General features: G+C 30.6%; 1 protein-coding gene and 1 pseudogene across 1 annotated transcript; both read left to right on the top strand.

Moving 5' to 3' along the window:
- The first annotated feature begins 2684 nt into the window (after positions 1-2684).
- Positions 2685-7977, top strand: LOC117923041 (probable LRR receptor-like serine/threonine-protein kinase At1g56140). Its single transcript, XM_034841301.1, has 4 exons — positions 2685-2810; positions 5943-6126; positions 7758-7869; positions 7969-7977. Exons 1-4 carry the CDS (start codon positions 2714-2716, stop codon positions 7975-7977), a joined length of 402 nt encoding a protein of 133 aa, XP_034697192.1. The 5' UTR covers positions 2685-2713.
- On the top strand, positions 7974-19293 carry LOC117922929 (annotated as a pseudogene).
- Positions 19294-19894: the final 601 nt, after the last annotated feature.

Raw genomic sequence — 19894 nt, 5'->3', positions numbered from 1 at the left:
TTATTTGTTTAAAAGGGTTATTAAAAACTCAAAATTTGAAATTTAACTTTTATTATTATTATTATTATTTTACGTTATTTAAACAAAAATGTTTTATTATTTTCTTATAAAAATCATTTTCTTTAAAACCTACATATAAATATTTGAAATAATAAAATACATTTATGTAAAAAAAAAATGAGTTACTTTTTAAGTAAAAACTTGGGAAAAGTTAATTCACAAATTTAAAAATCATTTCATCCATTTTAATCAATTAATTCTTATATTTTGGAAGTTTTTAAACTTATACCAAATGACAAAGCATACGATTGACCTCTCGGTTGACCCTCCCTACCTGAGAGGCTCACCCTTTTGAAATTTTTTATATATACATAGATTTTTTAATAAAATATTTATAAAAAAATGGTAGTGGTAGAAATAATTCAAAATATATGATAGTTAAAAATTATTTTTAATTTATGACATTTTAAAAAATATTAATAAAAATATTTTTTAAAAGACCAATAATTCCAATATTATTATAATATATTAAATTTGTGTTTCAAAAAATAATTTTAATATAAATTCTAAAATATAAAATTATATGAGGTAGTAAATGAATATTCACTTATTGTTATTGATTATGTCTTTTGACTTAGTTTTAGATCCTAACTCACCCTTCGTAAAATTAATAAAATATTAATTAATTTATTTAAAATGAAATAACATACTCATGACATCTTCCGATCATGATCATTTTTTTTTATTAATTGAAATATGGCTACGTTATATCCCATTTAAACCAAGTTATGATCTTCGATATTCAATGTAATTGACTATTAGAAATGTATTAAATTTAGTTATAAAACTATATAGTAATCTAATCAAATGCAACTTGCTAAGGAATCTTTTGTGACAACTTTATTGAAACTTTATGATAATATCTAAGATATCTTCTTTTTGTTTATTTTCCTAGTGGGGAGTTCTAAAGGTTCACGTGGTAGAATTATCTGCCTCCACTGTGTCCATTTCTAAAATAAAAGTCAATATGGTAATGGGTCATTTGATTTATAGTCAATGCACTTGCCATCCCACAATTTTAGTCCTTTCATTTACTGGATTTTCTCTTCCAAGGGAAGGGGGTGACCCGGAAAAGATCTTTCTTTCTTTCTATTTGTGAAAGCCGTTGCCCGAGTGAGTGAGCGAGAGATTGTTTACTATACGAAACTTGGAGCTTGAATTGAGAAAGAAGCAACCAAGCCGTTCACGAACACTTGGGAAGCAAACCCTCACTGGACTGAGAGAAAAGCAACTGGACTTCTCACAGTGGATAGGTCCGATATTCAATATACACAATTCCAGCCCAAAAAAGTAAAAAGAAAGAAAAAAAATATAAAATTTAATATAGAACTTAAAATAAATATGTTAATAATATTAAATATTAAATTATTTGTTCTTATAATATTTATTTTATTAAAAAGTAAAAAAAAAATTAATATGTTATTTTTTTATTTAAAAAAAATTAAACATCTTGTCTTTTTTTATTCAGACAATTTATAATAAGTTATAAAAAGTAAAAAAATAATTTAAAGTTCGAAAACAATTTTTTTTTTAGTAAAAAGCTAAAAAAAATAGAGTAATATTAAAAACTCCTTTTTATAATTTGATTTTGAATATTAATTTTTGACAAGTTAAAAACTAGATGGGGCTTCATTATTAAAGTAGTTATAATTTATTTAAAATATAGAAAAAAGACAAAGGAGAAAGGGAAAAACCCTTTGCCACCCAACAATAAAAAGACTTCCACTAGTATTTTTTTAAGTGTTATTTGATTAAAAGGGTAATTGGAAATCAGTTTTAAAAATCTAATCCTTAATCTTTTTTAGTCTCATTTTAATAAAAATGTCTTAATTGTTTTCTTGTAAAAATAACATTCTCTTTTTAAAAAATATTTGTTTAAAAATGATGAAATAATTCCCAAATTGTGAATTTAACATTTCTTTTTTTTTTTTTTTTAAAGTAACTCATTTTTTACATAAATACACTTTACCATTTCAAATATTTACATGTAGGTTTTTAAACAAAAAGTTGTTTTACAAGGAAAGAACAAAAACATTTTTGTTAAAATGAGACAAAAAAGGAAAAAGGGTTCAATTTTAAAAATTGGGTTTCACTTTATTTACATGTAGGGTTAAATTTGTATATAAATCTTTTAATCAAATAACCCTTCTTTTAAAACACATTATAAATACTTAAAATAATTAATGGTATTTATGTCAAAAATAGGTTATTTTTCAAATAAAAACTTGGGAATGGATAAATTTATAAATTTGAAGAGTATTTAATGCTTTTAACCAATTATTTCTTCTTCTTTTTTTAAGTAGTTAGTGATATAAAAACTAAAAAGCCACAGCCAAAAAGCCAAGAGCCAAGCCACCACATTCCACAACCAGTCTCTATCTCCATCTCCCTTTCCTCAGTTTAATTTTCCGGGTGGCCTCTTCTCTATCAAGTCGTGTAGACTATATCAATGGCTTTGCTGTGCTCCTGTCACCATTACCACATCACCTAGTCCTAATCCTCTCCAAGTAGGCGAAGAGGTCAAGAGTGTCAAATTCAGATCTTTCTATCCACAATCTTTAGGTGGAAGAGGGAAGTGGGAACACCCACTTTTTATTTATACTATCGACAATGCGTATCATTTAGAAATTAGAACCACACATCACAGAAGAAGATGAATTATAGAATGAAGTTGTGTGCCTTCTCCTTCTTCCTGCTCCTCTTGTTTCAGAAATCCCCGGCTCAAAATGCTACTCTCGACCCATCTGAAGGTATCCCTTCCTCTACTATCTCTGTTTTCTGCTTTCTTTGTACACACTGTGTATAGAAACATGGATCACTACTACTTGCTTTTGGGATTGAGGTGATGTTTCATTCAAACTTCACTCTTTCATTTCTTCTGCAATCCCTGCATCTTTTGAATTCGTCTTAATTGAAATTTGTTATGTGGGTATGTGAAATTCAAGTCCCATAATTTTTAGATAGCATGTGAGAACAAGCCTTGTGGAATATCATTGGTATTATGTATTAGTCGTGGAAGAATGCTAGAACATCAAATAATGGAAATAATTAACCTATAGTGATATACTAGAGAATCCAATTTAGAATCTCAATTAATTAATTGCATTGTTAAGATGAAGTAATTGTGTTCATAACCAGTGAAGTAATTATTTCAATGAAAAAAAAAAGTAATATTGCCTCAAAATGATAATATATAGAAATATTATTAGTTTATTTATGTGATATATGGTAAACTAATGGCATATTATTTTATTACTTTATTTTATGAAAAGATAATACATTTCTAGGTAATAATACTGTAATACTTATCATTGCATTATAAAAGTATGTAATAGCATTTAATTATCATATTTCTTCTATGTCATTATTGTGAACAAACTTGTTTATAGAACATACTTTTATGTCCTTAGTTGATTTTATTGATTGGTTGAGGTCGGATAGAGGGAGATAGTTTTTGTTTTCTCTATCCTTTTTGGTACTATTTGACGATAATTGTATACACCAGTGTACATTGGTGTACCCCTTTTGGAGTTTTTATACAATTTCACTTACCTATATATATATATATATATATATAATCATATTTCCTCCAAACAATATTTGGAGAGGATTTCAATTGAGGTAATACATCTATGATGTGACATGCTTAAAATATATCACTTGAGGTTAAAAGAGGATTCCTTCACTTGATGAGAACTCTTTTCAACTATCATTTATTACGGTTCCAATATGTTTTTGAAATAGAAATTCAATCTGAACTTGGGATTGAATATACACAAGTATATATGTTGTAATTAAATGAGATTTTACTCATATATTATTAAAATATAAGAAAAAAAGTAAGTAATTTTTGTATCAAACAATTCGTTGAGATCCAAACTTAGAATTGAATTTTAAGAAAATGAACTCCAGGCATCCACTTAACAAGGGCCTTAATACTATGTTGAGTTACTAACTTACCTAAAAGCTTAAACTGTTAGGACTTACCTCTGTAGTTATAACATGTCTAATGTCTTAACAAATTCCAATCCAGAGAAAAAAAGGGAGATTTACCCAATAGGTGGGTTGGGCTCGAATAATTATGGAAAGGTGGTCTTTCTAATAATTCTTGGGAGGACTTTAATAGGCTTAAATACCAAAACTGCCCTTCAACTAAAACTTTTAAAATTCAAATCATTTAAAGCACTTTTTGATTTGTCAAGACATTTATGGTACATGGGCCCTACATTTATTATAATTATTGACATTTAAATTTAAATCAAAATTTTGGGTTTAACCCTTACAATTATTATATATAATGATAATATAATTTGTTATTTAAATTTACTATTAAAACAAAAATACTTCTAAAAAATATTTTCAAAATATCATTTATTGTTTTTTTTACATTTTTTATTTTTATTCTAATTTTAATTTTATTAAGAAAAAAAATAATTTTATAATTATATAATAAAAATGATGCTTTGTTCAAATATATATATATATATTAATTTAAATTGATAAATTATGTTTTTGTATTAAATTCAAGAAGATAAAATGTTTAATTTTTCATTGAGATTATCTAAAAAGAATAAGAAAATATAGAGAATGTTTAATTATTTTTTTATTTTTTATAATAAAATAATTTTTAAAAATTTATATGATTTTTTTTCCTTTGCATAGTGTTTTTTTTTCTTAATTTTCATATATAATTTTTTTTTTTCAATGCATCGAGTGAATGATGTTAATACATTTGATATGTTGAATATGAATGAGGTATAAAAAGTGATCTTCAAGATTATTACTTTTATTATAAAATATAGGTGTAACAAAAATATGTTATAATTACAATATAAATACACTTACATTACAATAAAACTAATTAGGAAAATTTTGAATTTTTTATAAAAATGATAATTTTGTATGTCATACCATATTTCACAACATATCATATCATAAATAATTTTTGAAACCAAATAAAATACTAATTTGAATTCACGAGACTAGTAGTTATATATATATATATAATAATTTCAATGCACTGGATGAATGTTGTTAATATATTGATACGATGTGTTAATATTAATAGGGTATGAATAAACATTTTTGAATTATTACTTTTATAATAAAATATAGGTACGAATAAATCATTATACTTACAATACAAATAACTATCATTACAATATATTATAACATAATTTCATTTATTTTTATTTAATTTTTTCACGTGCTATATTATCCAATGAATAATTGTGAGTTGTTCCATTTAATAGTTGTGTGTTACTCAATTGAATATTTATATATTATTCAATTGATGAGTGCTCGTAAAAAATAATTATTCATTCTATTATGGTAATTAAGTTTTTAATTGTATGTTTCATATATAAAGCGATATAATAACCTTAAGATATGGTTTTTATTTATGAGATATTAAAAATTATTTTTTTACAATGTTCTTTAAAAAATCTCAATTTTTTTTAAAAAAAAATAGCAAATTTTTAAATAGTCACTTGATTGTTCAAAAGTGAACACCAATTTTTTCGGGCCTAGGAAATGTACTATTAATTACCTGTACTTATCATCATGTATGAGCCCCACATCATTGACAATCTCAAATTTATTTATAAATAATATAGAAAATATATTCAAGGGTAAAATTTTCCTCTAAAACTCTTAGAGATGAGTGAGCCTTTCTAGTAATTATTTCATCCAGCCTACCTTATTGGGTAATTCTTAAAAAAAAAATGTGGTTTACTTTTTATTTAAATTTTAAAAGGTGTAAATATAAAAACTAATATACAAGTCTAGCTTTTAAAAGAATTTTTAATATGAGTGTATATAATTTGAAGCTTAACAAACTGAGTGGGGATATTTATTCATGGGAGTTGTGATTGGTGTGACAGTGGAAACATTGAATTTTCTGTTCAACAAATGGAACATGACCTCAACAGAATTTTGGAACATGAGTGGGGATCCATGCAGTGGACCTCCTATTACGCCGAGTCAATACGATGATATTTATTATAAACAAGCTATCAAATGTAATTGCACTTTCAATGACAATACCACCTGCCATATCACACATCTGTATGTATCCACTCTCCTCTTTCTCTTGGTTTATGGGTCCCTAATTTATGTTGTTGTTACTCTTTTAACTTTATTTTATTTATTTTATTTTTTTATTTATTTTTCCTTTTAAGGACATGAAATTGAAATTTTACCAAATATATATGACTGGAAGTTGGTTTGTTGGTACTGATTCAAAAGCTCAAAATTGCCATATTTCATAGTTTATGTTATTTTTTGGAAATGATACTCTTCATATATGTTCCATGATCTTTGTATTACTTTGTTGATGTGGAATTGAGTGATTGGAGAAAGAAAATTATTTATATTTCTTTTATTTTTTTCTCACTTTTTTCATCCCCAATCACCGGCTACCCAAGGTGGAAAAAAAAAAAAAAGCAATAGTGGAGATAGAAAAGTATAATGTTTTCATTTTTTTTTCTTACTATTTGATAAATTAGATATACGTTCATGGAAGGTAGAAAAAGGAAGTAAGAATGATTAAAAATAAATGTTTCTTGATCTCTTGTTACTAAAGGTATAAAAAAATTGTGGTGAAAAGGTGTTATATTCATCATTTCTCTTTTAGAATACTTATGAATTTTATGAGAGAGACTCTAATTATATTTGTTTATCTTTTTTATTCTTCTTCTAGTATAGATCTTAGAACTTGTAAGAGGAAGGAAATATAGGGGTAAAAAAAGACTAGGAGAGGAAAAATTAAAGGAGAATACTAATAAGTTTGAACTCATTAGATTTTTCTTCACTCTTTTTCCAACTTTATTCACATAATTAATCAAAGAACGAATAGTTTAAAGTTGAATAAATATTTTAGAATTTTCCAAATGTAAGATTCTTCTTGTTTTTTTTATTTATTGCAACAATATTTCTTTACATGTTTTCTCTTTTGCAATCTTTGACATTAAAACATTGATAAGAATTGGCTTGTATAAAATTTGAGTCTTTTCTAGTAGTCGAATGAAACAATTTGTGATAAAAGCATTTCCATGAAATTTAGAATATTTCTAAAATTCATTAACCAACATGGCACTAGATCTTGAAGGATTGAAAAATCAAATTATAGTTTTGAGATTGTCTTCTATTTTATTAACCTAGTAATGAATTTACTTTTTTTTTTGAAGTTTCTTCAACTACGACTTGAATATTAGAAAATTTCAATGGTGAAATACACTTTATTTTTAAAATTAAAATTTTGAATTTTTTTTTTTTTTGTTTTTTCAAAAGATGGTTGTATTTTCACATTTTTTTCTCTAAAATTTGGCAATGTCATTTCTTCTTGTTTTAAGAAAAAGTGCAAACAAGTAGTTGATGAATATTCCTTTAAAACAAAAGTATATTCAACTAGCTATATACAACTTAATTTAATGAATCTACTATTTTTTATTCCAACATTATTATTATTTTTTAATTAATTTCAGAATTATGCATCAGACAATATTTGAGAGGATTTCTTTAGTTCACATTAGATGCTAAAATCATTAAAGCAAGTTTTTATAGTTGTTAGTACGTAGTATAGCATTCTAACACAATTGTAAGGTCCTTAAAAGAATGCACAAACCTTTAGTTGGAAAAAGTTCAAACTGCAAATGTGCACTCTAACTAATTTTGTTGTTTATTACTTTTTCTTCCAGGAAAGTACTAAATTTGAACAAAACGGGATTAATTCCAAAGGAGCTCACAGCACTAACTTTTCTTAGTGATTGTAAGAATCTTCTCAGTCTTTCTCTGTCTCCATTAAAGTTAGTGTGTAAAAAAAATGAACAAATTTCCCATTTAAGTTGGGTCATTTTGGATGTAAAAATGGAATTTTTTAGTTAATTTGTTTTCCTAAACTTTTTGCAGGAGGCTTGATAAAAATTACTTCACTGGGCCTTTGCCTTCATTTATTGCAAATTTATCTCGAATGCAGTTCATGTAAGTATTCTTACTCAATTGTTGATATTTGGCAGCATCCAACGCTCTTTTAATTTTCTTTTCATATTATAGAATAGATTGTTCATTAGAAAAAAGGGAAACTTGGCCCCCCAAGTCTCCCCAGTTCTTTAACCAGAAAAAAAATTGTCATCCTTAGTTCAGTTGGGAGCAAAAGAAGTGGATTGCTTAATGATAATAATTGAAAACTTTGGTATTTTCTATTGATACTGAAACATCTAATGGAGTTCTGTTAGACACCAATTATTTTCACCATTTTTTCTTACAAAGCTTGTGTGTCATTTCTTCTAATCTTTTATGACCTGTTAGTTTCAATCTCTTTTTCTTATTCCACAGTGGCTATTACTTCTACTTGTTTTCATAATTGTTTCATATTATTAGTTTAGACATACCAAAGAGCCCAGTTCTTACTGTAGAAGCCTGCAATTTATTTCATATGAAACATCATCTTATTTATGCAACCTTTTCTTCCTGTGGTTGTTCATAAGTTTTTAACATGGAGACGTCATCACTTGGTGCAATTTATAAAATCTTGATAGAGAATCCAATGGTTAAATGTGAGGACCTCTAAAAACAAAATCATAACTTTGCCCTTTTTAGGGAGGACCTTCTGTTAAATCGTAAGTTCTTTCTTGAAAAAACCATCATTTCCAGTGAAATTCAAATGCTATTTTGCAAATATTGCCAGTCCAGATGACAAGAATCTTTTTGTATTGTTTTTGTTATGTACATGTTAAACATATTAACACATGGATCTACGTATTTTATGAACATAGTTTCTATGAACATTTCAATCGTTTTCCTTTTTATATGATATTTAATTATAATGTCTTCTAATATTTCTTTCTTTGTGCTCTGAATGCCTTATGTTGTATTTATCTGAATAGTGACGTTGGCCACAATGCATTATCCGGGACCATTCCTAAGGAGCTTGGAAATCTTAAAGAGCTACTAATGTTGTAAGTCCTTCTTGCAATGAAAACTCATTTGCTCTGTCTTTGTGCAAATGAAAGAAAACTACTAGAACATTTATCTCTAAGAAAATGAACTTATAACACTAGAAGTTAGGCTAATGCCTTGGAGTTCTGATTAGCATTGATCAAGTAGGATCAACCCAAATGGAACTTATTTGTATTAAACTATTCAAGTGAGTGTGTGCAACACATCTATTTGTTTGGGGTGTGAAACAAGTGGAGAACTCAAGGAGAAAAAGTAAACCTTTAACTCATTTGGTATGGCCAGTCAAGAAGATTGATGGTGGAGATATGACAAACAAGTTTCAAAGATTTTTTTTCCTTAAGCACCAACTTAGGCCTTAGATAAAACCTCTATCTCTTCTTGTATTTTTTTCTTCATTATTTTCTTCTCTCATTATTTGTCACCCTCAACTGCCACAAAGAAAAATAAAAGGCAAGCTGAAAAAATTGTTTCCCTTCTGATAAAGTTTTCTAACTTGTATAAGATTTACTAATTGCTTTTAATTTACTATATGATGAAGTGCATGCATTGCATACTTGCATGTGGAAAACATTGCAGTACTGGTGTGAGTTTGAAATTTGACGTTGAGGTGGTAATGGTACCAGTGCTGTTGCCCTGAAGGTGGTGGTGTGAAATGAGAGAAGGGAATTATTATGTAGCAGTGACAGGATCAAGTTGGTGGTAGTGCCATTTTTGAGATTTATCTAGTAACTATATTTAGATTACTACTGATTAAACCCTTAGCTGGAGAAGAAATGAGAAATGGAGCTCTCATTCCTATTTTTCTCCTTCTTTGCTTGCCTGTTAGGTGGTTAGACAGAGAGGCAATCGCTTTTGGTTGGAATCAGTTGCTTTAGCCAAGCAAGTAGAAATTTGGCATATACATCAGCGTGTGTTGGAATGTATACAAACTAATATGATCATCATTTCCAAGTTCATTTTGAAGCAAAATGGATGTCATCATAATAATTCCAAAGGGGCACTGGGTTTTTTCCGTTTGTTTAGGTTTACTGTATAAATACTCTGTTCATGGAGAATTTACTTTTTGATACATTAATGAAATATCTTCTAAATTTTGCATAAATAGTTTGAGTGCCCTTCATATATTTGGCTTGAATCACTGATAATCCTTCCATTCCATGTGGAAATTATATTCTTTGTAGTGGGTAGTTTGCTTATTAGAAATGGTGCTCAACTCATTCTTGTCACATTGTCAATGATTATTGAATATGTGCTCATGATAAGTAGTAGTGATGAACCCTAACAGATGTAGAGCAAATATAATTAAACAGATTAACCTTTCTGTTAAACAGATGAACCCTTCTGACCAACATCCATAAGAAAACTAAAAATCATGTTCTGTTTATGATAATCTTGAAGATCTCTCTCTCTCTCTCCCCCCTCCCTCTCCCTCTCTCCTTTAGAGATGAGACTAAAATATAGATGCATTATTAAGTTTAAAAGGAGACTTGTTAGAAACAGTTAAAATAATATATATTTTTTAATAAAATGAATGGTACACCTAGTTAACATATAACTTGCAAATCCTATTTTGATCCTGATGATTTTGGGGTAAATGCCTTTTGATTTATTCCATGCAGGGCTATTGGTTCAAATAACTTCTCTGGAACTCTCCCTCCAGAACTTGGAAATCTACCCAAACTTGAGCTGATGCAAGTTTTCTTTCTTTCTTTCTTTCTTTTTATCTTTTTAATAATTTTTGTGTTTGCATTTGTGTGCTTGTGTTATAGCAGTAGATTATTTAACTTTACTGTGCTTTCAAGTTAAAGAAAGTAAGTTTGTCAATTCAACAGTTTCATAGACAGCAGTGGAGTGGGTGGTGAGATCCCCTTAACGTTTGTTAAACTTAAAAACATGCGAGAAATGTAAGAAATCAGTAATGACACTTTATATTTATTTAAGCATTATTCTTCTTTACTGATGAATTTTGTGTTTCCCTTGCTTAGTACAATTCTCCCCTTTCTTTCAGGTTTTTATCAGACACTCCACTCACAGGAAAGATACCAGATTTCATAGGGAACTGGACAAAGCTCAAACGACTGTAAGTTAAAAGAAAACAAAATTGGATTTACCTTAAAAAGCAGGCTTGTTTTAGATGATAAGTCATATTTTATCATTGTCCTCTATAGAGTTTATCATATTCTCAAACAATTATGCCTAGTAGAGATATGATTTTTAAATGGTAACTTTCTCAAATGCACTTGTAGGAGAATTCAAGGGAACTCTTTTGAAGGTCCAATACCATCCACTTTCTCTCAATTGATCTCAATGGAATCTCTGTGAGTTTTCTTCATATAGTCATTTCAAAATTCTTAATTTGGATCTCTCTCTCTCTCTCTCTCTCTCTCTCTCTCTCTATATATATATATATATATATATGTATGTATGTATGTATGTATGTATGTATACACATATATGTATACATATATATGTCAGTACATGTATATGTGCATGCATGTATAGCTTGTTTGACTAATGTTTATGAATAATTATGTAGGAGAATAAGTGATCTTGCCAATGTGAGCTCATCTCTTGATTTCATCAAGGATATGAAGAATTTAACAGACTTGTAAGCAGTCCTCTGTTCCTTACAGATGTGTTGAGCTTCTTCAAATATGTTCATTAATTGACTTAAGTCCATCCTGATATTCTTGCTTAGAGTTCTAAGGAATGCATTGATCTCTGGTGGTATTCCATCTGACATTGAAAATACCGCAGTTTAGAAACACTGTAAGTTCTTTTTGGACATTTAACACTGAAATGCCAACATAAATTAACCTAATTTTCTTTTATTTTATCTATTTCTTTGTTCTTTTATTTATTTTTGCAGGGATTTGAGTTTCAACAACTTAACAGGAGGAATTCCAAATGCTTTGTTCAACATGAACAATCTCACTGCCTTGTAAGGATCAAATAAGCCCTTTCCTCTTTTTCTTGAAGATCTTTCCTATGCTACTAACCAACATCATTTTCTGGTTTCTCTTCTACTATTATTTCAATGTTCAGGTTTCTTGGAAACAATAGCTTCTATGGTTCTCTTCCTGACAAAAAAAGTGATAAGCTTCAAACCATGTAAACTCTTGTCCTATTTGGATTGATCTATTGGGATTTTATGGCCAGTACTTTCACAGTTAACAAAAAATTTCTTTGCATTTGTGTTTTTATGTGTCTGTGTGTATGTATGCATGCCCATGCCCTCCAATCACCCCATCCAAATCTCCCGTCCTCCTCACCATCCCATCTAACCTTCTTTTGTTCTTTAATGGGTTAAATCTGGAATTACTATTTTTTTTTCCAAAAGATTTGGAGAAAGAAACTGATGCTGTTACCATTGGATGTTGAAATTTATTCTCAAGAATGCCTTAGATAGAACTTCTAACCTTTCTGGCTTTGTTAAAAATTATGAACTGATGCAGATTTCATTGGGCCAAACTTTCTAACTTGTCCACAGCATGTTGTAATCATCCATTTTGCAGAAGTTATACAATCTTGTCAGATTTCTTTAATATCATGGTTTTATTGTGTATTGTGTACCTGCTAACTGTTAATATGTTTTTGCATGCAGAGATTTGTCATACAATGAGATATCAGGAGGTTTTCCTACATGGATTGATCCAACTTTACAATTGTATGCCCCTTGAGTCATGATTCATGCTTTATTTCATCTTAATTTTCTAGTTCATACACATTGCTCCGAGCAGCTTAAATAGAGCCCTGTTTCTTTTCATTTTTTTTTTCAACATGTACTGGACCAAAAATTTTGGATGAAGAAAATCTCCAATTTCCATTTCAGATACTTTGCATTAATTGATTTTTTTGGTGGTTTAATGTTTGAGAAGTATCTGTTGATACCTTTTGCATCTTCTTCTTGTTCTTATATTTGTTGTGTAGGTTCTTGATGTTGTAATAATCGTTATTTTCTGATTGGACCTCACAATCTCCTAATAGGAGCTAAGGAGCTGGCCCTGAGGCAGAAATTTTTGAGTGTCTTATAATTATTTTTGCCATTGGTTCAGGAATTAAAAACATTCTTAGAGCATGATTAGGAAAGATGAAGATTGCAGTTCAAAGCATAAAGATTGAGTATTTTTATGATAGGACTTCACCATTGATAGTGGCTTCGATCTCCTCTTAGACTGAGAAATTTTCTTAAATCCCTTTCGCTATTAAATCCCTTATTGAATTAAAAAAATAATAATAATTATGCAATTCCCAATTTTATTGGAAAACTTAAATTTAAGATTTGAATTTCAAATCTTGTCCTTGATGACGATGGATTCTTTTGACCATTTTTCATTTGATTTTTTGAAAAGTTTTGACCTACCTAGCAAGTAAATTTTATTTTATCATTTCTCTTCATTTTGGATTCATCGGTGTGTAAACTTATATCCAAAAACAGTTTAGGCATTGACACTTCCCTTATGTTTCTTTTTCTTTAATCCTGCCATTTTTTTATATCAAACACTAATGCTCCTGCCAGTTTCATGTATTGACTTCTCTCATTTTTCTTTCCATAAATTTTATGCAGGAATTTAGTGGCCAATAACTTTGTATTTGACAACACAAACAACAGGTAAGTAGTAGTGGTTCTAATCTATTTAAAAGCAAGCCATTCACAGGAGCTAGCATACAAAAGAAGCAAAGTGGTTTTACTTGCTGTGGAATGCATTCCCCATGAGATGTACAGTATTCATTAATTTGTGCTTGCAGTATTTTTGAAGGACTGAACTGTCTTCAGAGGAACTTTCCATGCAACACTCCACGCTGTAAGCCACTTTATTCTATTACAAATTTCTTTTTTATCCTTTATTTGTTTATTTAATTCAAGTCCTTATAAACAAAAAGAGATACTATAAAAGGTTAATTTCACTCACCTCCTCTGAGGTTTTGGCTAAACATACTCAATCTCCATTGTTTTGAAATTTCATCAAATACCTTCTCTAACCTTTTTTTTTTTTTTGTTATTTTCACTCAATTACCCTTTAATTTAAAATAAGGAAGGCATTTGACAAAATTTTAAACCAATGGGGGCTAGCTGTATTTAGCCAAAACTTCAAGGGAAGTAAGTGAAATTAACCCATACCACAAAAGCCAACTTCCAGTGTTACTGATATGGTTCAACAATTGTGGCATTAATTTGAATAGAAATACAAAACATCATTAGGAATCTTAGCATGCTAACCATTATCTAATAACTTTAGTATGAAATTTTGATGTTAGAATTTTAATTGATTATGCTTTTATTAGTTTTCCAACTCTACCACCTTGGCACCTGCCACTGCTGCATGTACTTACAAGAAATTATTGTAGCAGCACAATAGGAAAAAGAAAAGAGGTGGAGCTTTTACCTTCCTAAATTGCTTTTCTTAAATAATGTCTACTTGGTATTCGAACTCATTGGTGCTATCAAATTTACCACAAAAGCTTTCTACCCAAATGGATTTTTCTATAATTGTGATCAAGTTCATATTTACAGTGATGATAGGATTGCTGAATAGCTTCTCATATTTGCTTTCTGAACAGTGGTGTAAAAAATTATGGTAAAACTATTTTTTTGCCTAATTGAATTTCTTAAAATGTTGTCAACTCTAAACCAATGCTATAATTTTCAAATAGTTCCCCCATTTAATTTTCAAAAGACATGAAGATAAATCTCTAGGCTCTCCCTCCCCACCCCCAAATAACATATACATTACAGGATAGGGAGTTCAGCTAATTGACGAACTTATTAGCCCTATTAATATTCTGTTTATAGTTTTAGGACTAAGTCAAATGTAATAGTTTGATGTATATCAAGTGGCTCTCATTTAGCATCCCTGTCAAATTAGAATACTGTTATTCAGATTTTTATTTATTTATTTATTTGCATCAATTCTTACTGTTCTTCACTTTACACAAATCTTTATGAGATCATGAGCTAGGTTTTAATTTTCAAACAATTTTCTTGTGACTGTTCAATGTTGGTGTGAAAATGTGCAAGCAGATCGGAAGGAAAGAGTTGATGTCAATGCAATAGACCTAGTATCAAGACTTTCTTTCACCTTTGTTATGCACTGAAAAAGCAAACACTGAGTACTTTTTGAATTGAAATTTCTCCGATAGAGGGTGTTATCCTTATGGTAACAATGCACCACCAATGAAAAAGCAATAATTAAGAGAGAAAATAGGACAGTTTTCGAAGAGGGTGGTAATTGGGAAGAGTGGAGTCTTGATAGCGTTTAAGATGCAATAATGTTGCTGCTTTCATCTTCTTCAGTGAATAAGTGTCTTGTTTATTTATGAACCAGTGAGACTAATTTTAGTTCCATTGATTGATCATAAATACTAAATTGTCCTTTTTCCCTCACCAAATGTTAGTAATTCTTCCTTTCCTTGCCAATATATCACCACTTCAGTTAATTAAAAGATGTTCCCACATTGACTAATGCTTTATATGACAGATACCAATGTCTCAATCAAGTGTGGTGGACAAGAGGTTACAACGCCTGATGGCATGGTATATGAGTCTGATAATTCAATTCTTGGCACTGCATCAACATCATATTATGTAAGCAGATCAGAGAAATGGGCTGTTAGCAATGTGGGTCTGTATGTTGACAGAATTGCAAATACCTCATCACTAGTTAATGGCACTGACACCCCAGAGCTTTTCAAAACTTCAAGGATATCACCCGGTTCACTTAGATACTATGGCCTGGGTCTCGAGAATGGACCTTATGTTGTAAGTTTGCAATTCGCAGAAATGTTACTTAAGGATCCGAGCACACGAACTTGGGAGAGTACAGGAAGGCGTGTTTTTGATATATATATTCAGGTAATAGTTGTACATCATGAAACTTACCATCCTCATTTGATAATCACTGTACCTACCTTGTATGAGATTTCCACTGTTTTAGTTTCATTTGATTATTTTTACAACAGAAGAAGATCCATCTTAGCCTGTCTTCATTTGTCCTACAGGGAGCACTTAAAGAGAAGGACTTTGACATATCAAAAGAGGCAGGTGGGGTCCAGAGAGCAATTGTGAAAAAATTCAATGCTACTGTGTCGAAGAACTATCTTGAAATTCATCTGCTCTGGGCTGGTAAGGGTACTTGCTGCATCCCATTTGAAGGTTATTATGGACCATCCATTTCGGCCCTCAGTCTTGTTTCAGGTATCGCACTTGAACGATAGACTGTAATTTTCATTGAATATGAGAAATATCACCAACTGACCAATGTTTACTAATTTATTTTGCTTAGCTTCGGAAAGAAGGCCACCTCCTCCATCAGAGACAAGCAACACTGGGTTAATTGCTGGTATTGCAGTCACTGCTGGTATTCTATGCTTTATACTCGTATGTGCAGTTTTTTACATCAAAAGGAGAGGGTCTAATTCCAATGAAGAGATAGGTATAATATAATTGCTTGATGATATTTCTATCTTCCTGATGTTTGAAACAAATATTTGCTTAAAAGGGAATATTAAGGCCTTCTGCACTCTAGAATTATACTCCTTGAAAATGTGAGAAAATGGCTTCCTTCATTGTTTTTGGGATGACACTTTCTAATAAATAGGATGAACATGATAATATTAATCTATTTCACTCTATATCTAAATCCTTTGATAATTATTATCCTATGATATTAGAAAAGATTGGCAATGAAGTTTCCATGGTATCCTATGCTAGAATTCATATGGTTATCAATTATCTTATATGAATTTGCAGAGCTTCTTGAAATAGGCCCCATATCGAACACCTTTAGTTATGCGGAGTTGCGAACTGCAACAGAAAACTTCAATCCTACAAATAAGCTAGGGGAGGGTGGATTTGGAGCTGTTTTCAAGGTAAATTGAATTTTACATTTTGATAATGTAATTCATGAATACATTCCCTTTGCATGGTACTGAGAAAGTTGAACGATTCTGATTTTAGGATTTGCCAAAAATAGCATGCAAAAGTTTCATATACTGATTCCTGATATTTTACAGGGCACTCTTCTTGATGGGAGGGTAGTAGCTGTGAAGGATCTTATGGTAGCATCTCAACAAGGGAAGAGTCAATTTATAGCAGAGATTGCTACCATATCTGCAGTGCAGCATCGCAACCTCGTGAAGTTGCATGGATTCTGCATCAAAGAAAATAAACGGCTCCTAGTTTATGAGTATCTTGAAAACAAGAGCCTCGATCGTGCTCTCTTTGGTATGAAGATAACTACTTCCATTTTACACTGCTACGAACCTTTGAAAAAATTTCTCCACCGTATTTTAATGTCTCCATTTATAACTGAGTCTTTTTTGCTACATCTGGTAGTTGCAACAAATATTAGACAGAAAGAAAAGTTAACTCTGGATTTTATAAATTTCTTTATTTGAGCCTGAAGAGTATAGTAACCTCGACTGAGCTGAGCCTAATATCATAGTTGGTATTGAGTTGAATTTTTTGATGAGAGGAAACCAAAAGAACAGCAAACAAATTAATAATAAGATTCAAATATTTTTGCATTTGTAAAACATGCTCTTCTTTGCAACCAAAAGAAAAATGCGTGTTGAGAAAAGAAAGGTAAGCATAATGCAAATTATTCTCTTCTAGAAATGGTTTTGAACTCTGAAGTTCTGTCAGTCAGGTTTGTGACTCATTTCAAGTTTTTGACTAAATGGGTAGCATTATTTGCAGGGAAAAGTGATTTACATCTTGATTGGCCAACCCGCTTTAATATATGTTTGGGAACAGCGAGAGGGTTAGCTTATCTTCATGAGGAATCAAGGGCAAGAATTGTACACCGGGATGTCAAGGCCAGCAATATTTTGCTTGATGCAGAACTCTGCCCCAAGATATCAGATTTTGGATTGGCAAAGCTGTATGATGACAAGAAAACCCACATCAGTACCCGGGTTGCAGGCACCATGTAAGCAAACTCCTTTGACTGTTTCCTCGAATCTATTCTAATGTTAATTTTTTATACTGTCATAGTCTAACATCATTAATGAAATTAAAATAAAAATAGAGTGTTTGACGTTTTTACATATAAGTTTGAGGATGGTGGACCAATTAATTTCTCCATATTTTACTTTGATTAATATCAAATCTAATATCATATAAGAGGAAGTATTAAAGAAATGAATTCCTCTTGATATCTGATAGTATAAAATTTGAATTCAGTTCCTATTTTGGGAATTTCTTTGAATTTTTAGGCCTTATTGTTGAATTTGTACCTATAATAACATATCTTAATCTAATTGACCTCCACTAAGCGAATTTTATGTAAAATTCCAGTGGCTATCTGGCACCAGAGTATGCAATGCGCGGGCATCTGACAGAGAAGGCTGATGTTTTTGGATTTGGCGTAGTGGCTCTAGAGATCCTCAGCGGGAGACCAAACACTGACAACAGCTTGGATGCGAGAAAGATGTATCTTCTTGAATGGGTATATAAAAATGGTGTTTCGTTTTTCTTCTCTTCTTTTCCAAAATACCCTTGCCAAATTAACTTATTCTCTCTGTGGTTATCTACTGTTTTTAGGCATGGACTTTACATGAAAACAACCAAAGTATGGATTTGGTTGATCCAACATTAACAGAATTTGATGAAAATGAAGTCAGTCGAGTCATGAGAGTGGCTCTCTTGTGCACCCAGGGATCACCAATGTTGCGGCCAGCCATGTCACAGGTCGTGGCAATGCTTGGTGGAGGCGTTGAAATAAGTGCAGTTACATCAAAACCCAGTTATTTAACAGATTGGGATTCAATGATATTACAAGCAGCTTTTTGAGCGAAAATACTCAAACATCTACTGCTTCAACAAGTATGACTGACCAACTGCCTTCCCCTATATATCACACTGAACCGATGCCCCTTGGAGTCATTGGAGAAGGGAGGTAATGCATTTTTGTGCATGCTGTAATATATTGTATCATTGTCATTGGGAGCACCATTTGTCTTGTGTTGTTCTCTCCTAAGTCATGAATTTTCTCCTGGAAACTCCTAGTTCCTGCATTGGTATCGTATGTATATAGAAAGAGCTTTCAGAATGAGTATGAAGCATTTTCAGGCTTCAGACGACTGGGAGGTTTTAATTTTTGGCAAGTTAGTTGTATGATATAAATCTGGGAGAACAAACTGAACACCATTTTTACTCATATTTATGTTTATGCTGATTTTATGTTAGAAAAAATACAAAGATATTCTCTCCAAATTTTGTGCTATGATTTCATTTGAAAGAAGGAAATCTGTAGATGCTTAAACTCACCGTGTAAACTTGAAACTAACGAGGAGAATAAGACGCCTCGTATTTCTTCTTTCCAAGATGAAATGTGTGTTTTAGTATTATGATTTTCTCAATAAAAATAATTGGTAAATTACACATCAAACTACATGGCTTGGAGCTTCATTTACCACCTTCAACTCTTGGACTCACTTGGTTTTCGATTCCTATATATCCTCTTGCACGTGTAGCATGTCCATAACCTCATTGTCATTATACATGTCTTCCTTTGTTTTTGTCGATTGCATTCGGTTGATCCCATGATCTTAGAGATTTTGCCACATGGTCAAGAGAATCTAAGGCTTCATTAAGTCTCTTCCTCATGAAATCTCCATCCCTATAAGAGTAACCAACAAGCATCAATGATGAGGGCAGACATTCATGATGATTTTCTTTTGAATGTCTCTCCAAACAAGCAAATTTCCCGTTTTAAAAAGCTACGAAGTTTGTTTCCCTTCAACTCACTAATGTGATGCGTAAGGAAGTACTTCTTAAGCCTCTGCTTTAAGTTCTGGCTACGTTTAACTACTTTGGAGCCACAATGAGTTAATCCATGTTTTGCCTTCTCTTTCAAAGTGGATGGGAAGAACT

Source organism: Vitis riparia, chromosome 10, assembly GCF_004353265.1.
Source record: "Vitis riparia cultivar Riparia Gloire de Montpellier isolate 1030 chromosome 10, EGFV_Vit.rip_1.0, whole genome shotgun sequence".
NCBI classification, from domain to species: domain Eukaryota; kingdom Viridiplantae; phylum Streptophyta; class Magnoliopsida; order Vitales; family Vitaceae; genus Vitis; species Vitis riparia.
Note: the sequence above shows the minus strand (reverse complement) of the source record. Positions and strands in the feature narration are given on the sequence as shown.